Raw genomic sequence first — 5,308 nt, forward strand, 5'->3', positions numbered from 1 at the left:
AACACTCATCTTGTCTTACTCTGCCTGGACTGTTTTTGTTCCAGTTCATGACAGTTAGGGTATGTTGAAAAACTCCCATCTCATGTTCTCCCTCAACTTCAAAATCATCCTATTTTTTTACTTTTTTTCTTAAGGGTGTTTGATCTTCTTTGCATATTCACTTTGCAAAGCCTGGGTCGGTACTTCTGCAGCGATGTAGGATGATTTTGAAATGATTTTTGAAGCTGAGGGAGAAAATACGATTGGAGTTTTTCAACATACCCTAACTGTCTTGAATCAGAATACACAGAGTTCAGGGAGAGAAAAGCGAGATGAGCGCTTGAGATTAAAAAGTATTTAACTTCTATTTTTTTTTAATGAAAATAACCGATCGTTTCGCTAGATAAGACCCTTCTTCCTTGGCTGGGATCGTTTGAAGCCAGATTTAAACTGCATTTTCAGAAAGCTCTTGGATTTCATCAAAAATATCTTAATTTGTGTTCCAAAGATGAACGAAGGTCTTACAGGTTTGGAACCACATGAGGGTGAGTAATTAATGACATTTTTTAAATATAATATAATATACTATAATATAATAATTCTTTTTTAATACAATATTATTGAATTCATTTAGGCATATTACTTTTCTTCATTATGAAAATAACTATTGGAACAAAAAATTGCAAAGCAAAGTGCAGAGGATAATCATTTAAACATTTTATTGAAATATATTGCATACAAAAATAAATTTATCTTTTCTGAAAGTAACAGTCAAAATCAGGAATATTCTGTGGTATTTTTATCAGAATCAGAATCAGAATCAGAACAGCTTTATTGCCAAGTATGCTTACGCATACAAGGAATTTGTTTTGGTGTCACAGGCTTCCAGTGCACAGAGACGACAACAACAACACAGAGAAAATAATATAAGTTGAGAATAAAAAAATACACATATGTAAATATAAATAGACAAAAATTGCAATATAAGATTTAAGAAAATAAATTGTATATACATTTTTTTTATATACAGGCCTGCTATGGTACTTGTGCGATTACCCTATTTGTGAACCATAGTAATTTATAATGTAGGCTACTTCAAAGAATACTATTTTATTTCCATCATGATAGTAAATATTGTAACCATGGCAATACTGTTATCTTTTGTAGACCATCCTTTATTATATTGTGTTCCTCACATACAGTATGACAGTAAGCTGCCTCAATGTAATCTAGATCAAGTTTTAACATTCAGTATGAACTATTGTCTTTTTAGGAACTCTTTTAAGCAGGAAGTAATAACCAATAGAATCCAGGCAGCAGTTGGTAATAGCGATCCACTTAGAAACATCAAAAAACACATGCACAAACTCTTTGTCTGGACGTGCTAAATATTGCAACAAAAGACCAATATGAACAGGCGTGAAGCAAACTATGAATGTGAACATGTTTGCAGTGATAACAGCAGCAATGTTTTTCCTTGCCACTCTATCCTCGCCTTGAACACGCTGAAGGGATCTGACCAGGATGTAGATGGTTTGTATGGAGCAAATTATGACGATGAGCACTGGAATAAGATACCCTAAAATCTCTAAAATCAAGAAAAAGTGCATTTCGAGCCTTTTTGTGAATTTTCGGTCATAGCAGCTCTCTAATTTGTCTGTGTAAAGGTCTTTCTGGTTAATAACACAGATCACCGCTATAATTGTCCAGATGAAGAAGCACGCTGAAATGGCAGTCGTCTTACTTTTGGAAGCCAGTGCTTTGGTCAGAAACGGAAACCTGACGGCTATAAATCGGTGAAAGCTGATGGCTGTAATGGTGAAGATGCTGCTGTACATGTTGGAGTATTGGGTGCACATCAGGACTGTACACAATACGCTTGGACTAAACGGGCAAAAGGCATCAAATATCTTGAAAGGTAGGAAAATAATGGCTAGGAAATCGGCAGCCAGTAGATTGAACATGTAGATATGTGTGTTTGTCCAGCGCTTGAGGCGACAGAACATTAACAGAGCCGTGATGTTGAAGAAAAGGCCAACTATGAAGACAGGTGGGTAGGCCACTTGTTCAAACAGACTGATCACTGCTTCTGTTTGGTTCCTCTGTGGACTGCAGTTAAACTAGATGAAAACCAATAATATTGTACAAAGGGTTAGTGGTCATTTAAGTGACAAAGCTGCTTGCAGAGGTTTCACAGTTTTGAAGACATCACAACAACAAGGTTTGAGCACTTAAACTGAGCTTTAAATATCCGAATGTCATCTTTACGCACAAAATATTCAAATGCAGTAGCTTAAATGCTGCAGAATAGCCTATTTTTCTAAACTAACTTTTTGTCGTTATCTTTCCTAGTTTTTGAATTAGATAACAAAATGTCAAACAAATCATGCGGTGTCTTTTCTCACAATTACTGTGCGTTCACACCGCCGCCGGCGAGAGCGTCAAAATTCGCTCTGGGCGCGCTGCCAACAACGCTGTGCAAAGATTCTTTGACGCTCTGACGATCGAACGCTTGGTCTTGTATTTAAAGCGGCCGCAAAGCAAACAAGCATGCCGTTCTTGTGCAGACTGACCACAAGTAGGGTGTAAGTTAACCTCATTAAATATTTTAAACGTGAAAATAAGAAATGTAATTTAATTGTAGTTACATGTTTGCTAACGAAATAAACCAATTAAAAGCCATTTGTGTGGTGTGGCTTTTGTGTTCATGGTTAAGTGCTAGTGTAATTTCAAAATAATAGGAGACATTTACTAGCCTTGGTCTTTAATTAACATTAACATGAATTTGTGTGCAGCCTACATTGCAAACCATCTTGGTTGCAATTGGTCAAATCAGTGTTGTTTTGAGCAAATGAATTGCATTCCCGCTGAAAAACAAGCGTTGGGAACTAATGTGGCCGGAACCAAAGTTTACAGGACTGCGTTCTCTGGAAACCTCTCAAGCGGTGAACTTCTACATTCCGATTGGTTGCCGCCGAGCCGCGTCATAGCTCATTACCATAAAGTTGACCTGACTTCAACTCTCCCCGACGCCCACACCGTCCAAAACGCGCCGCGCCGCTTCTCGCCGCCGGCTCACATTGAAAATGAATGACTTCCGGCCACTTTGACGCTCTCGCCGGCGGCGGTGTGAACGCACAGTTAATCTGATGAGTATGTTTTTAGTTGTAGAGATGGTATCTGGTGGCGGCTTGAAGTCAGTTCTCATGAAGTTAGAAGTGGGTTGTATTTCATCATATTAATGAGCAAGTACCACTGATGTTTCACAACCAGGAAGTGTACAAATACATTTGGATGAACAGTGTATCTATTGTTCGATCATGTAAAGAACATACTTCTTTTTTGTCAGTTATTGTGCTTTGTGCAGAATAAATACCTCAGGGTTTTCTCTAATGCAGTGGATAAGTTTGATATACTTTTTAGGTCACTGTACTGTCTATAGAGTGTAGAGAAAAGTGCAGATAAGCATGTCAAACATGCAGCCAGCTAGCTTTAACACACTGTGGTTTGAAATCAGTCTTGCATCTTTAAATGCGTGGACGGAGACAGGAAGTAACATTCTGAGGTTATAGACAGTTCTGAGGTTATAGACAGGTTTATAATGAATAATAAGTTGATTTTCATGCTTAATATATAATGTTGTTTAATATATAATGTTGTGATGTAAAATAGTGTTATATTATTAGGTAATGCAGTTTAGATGTATGTAACCTATTACTTTAAAGCTCTAAATATGTAATCATAACATGTAAAACGTTTTTAATGCTCTCACAATTATAATAAAAAGTGCCAGTATTCCTGTTACAGTCTGTATGATTACAAATATTACATTTGTAGCGAATGTGTTATGATTTTAGTATTTACTCTTTTTTAAAAAAAAAAAAAAAAAAAAAAAAAAAAAATTATTCTATTACTTATGCATTTTAGCTTGAGGTTTGTTTCTAAAGGTGCTACATAAAAAATGAACATGAACATTAATTATATGTTATTAAAATAACATCAGCTAGATGTTTTAAATAATTGCAAGGAAGTTAATCATAATGACGTCTGTAAACTCTTCCGTAATCCCTTGCATTTAAACTCTTTTACTTTAAAACCATTAGTTGTCACGTTAATAAAACAAGCTTGACTGCTGCTTGAATAATTTCTCTTTCTTTTGTTTTACTTTGAGTTACATTTCCCTGATTGACAAGAGCAACTCACCATGATCTGTAGCTTGTTCTTCTCTCCAAAAAGTCTGTGAGTCTGTCAGCAGTGCTGGTTTGATGCTGTGACCAGCGCTGTTCTAAAGAACTGAAATTGCTAGGCTATCTGTTGCATGATCTGACATTGCGTCTTTCCTCTGCTGATACTGAATGACGTCACATCATTGATGTGGTGGATTCTGATTAAACTTTTGACACTGAAGGTGCAAAGAGGTGTCAAGATAAGACAAGTTACATAATTCCATTTGTGTTAGATATGTGCAAATTCTTACATGGTGTGCCATAAATATAGATGCGTTATAATAGGGTGTTATAATGTTTACTGGAAAAAATGAGTGGCACTTAACCATTTAAAAAAAACCTCTGATGCTTGATTTATATATATATATATATATATATATATATATATATATATATATATATAGTTTAACTTGCTGGATACACGACAATAACTAAAAATAAAACTGAAATAAAAAAAAATAAAAAAAACTAAGTAGACATATTTAAAAAAAAAAATACAAAAGCACACTATAAAAAATACTAAAACTTAACTGAAATTAAAAGGAAAACAGAAAATATAAAAATAAAACCAAATTTAACATATGAATTAAAACTGTAACAGCATCTCAGTGATGCTAAAATAACAGAATCAGGACACTGGCGCCTGCTGGCTTGATGAAGAATGACAGGCAGGTTTATTCATGTCAACCTCAAACACAATACAACTTTGTGTTTTTCTTTTCTACTGTAAATTGGTTCTTTCTTTGGTCTTTCTCAATCTCTCTGCTTTCTTTCTTTATTTGTCCGTGTGCCACATTCTAGTTTGAATGTAGTGAATCAGAGCAGTGTTTTTCCAAACCACTCTTTTTATTCTAGCCCAAAATTGCTTTTCTTCGCATCTTTAGAAAAGTGTGTGGGGAAAAAAGTGGCCAATAATTACAACACAGTCCAAGGTCAGAGTCTGGGGTCTGTGTGATTTCAAAGAGGATGAAAATGGATGACCGATTTCTCTCTTTCAGGAATGGTCTGTACTGAACGGCATCTTTTTTTCATTGATGGAACAACAGCAGAAGTAGGTCAGCTGAACACTTCTGAAGGAGAATCAGGTATGTAAATATTCAAAC

General features: G+C 35.4%; 1 protein-coding gene across 1 annotated transcript; it reads right to left on the minus strand.

Moving 5' to 3' along the window:
* Positions 1-722: 722 nt before the first annotated feature.
* Positions 723-4,283, minus strand: gpr35b (G-protein coupled receptor 35 b). Its single transcript, XM_051126507.1, has 2 exons — positions 4,183-4,283; positions 723-2,099 (listed from the first exon to the last, which is right to left on the minus strand). Exons 1-2 carry the CDS (start codon positions 4,183-4,185, stop codon positions 1,221-1,223), a joined length of 882 nt encoding a protein of 293 aa, XP_050982464.1. The 5' UTR covers positions 4,186-4,283; the 3' UTR covers positions 723-1,220.
* Between the last annotated feature and the right edge of the window lie 1,025 nt (positions 4,284-5,308).

The sequence above is a fragment of the Labeo rohita genome, chromosome 2 (genome assembly GCF_022985175.1).
Source record: "Labeo rohita strain BAU-BD-2019 chromosome 2, IGBB_LRoh.1.0, whole genome shotgun sequence".
Classification (NCBI taxonomy): Eukaryota; Metazoa; Chordata; class Actinopteri; order Cypriniformes; family Cyprinidae; genus Labeo; species Labeo rohita.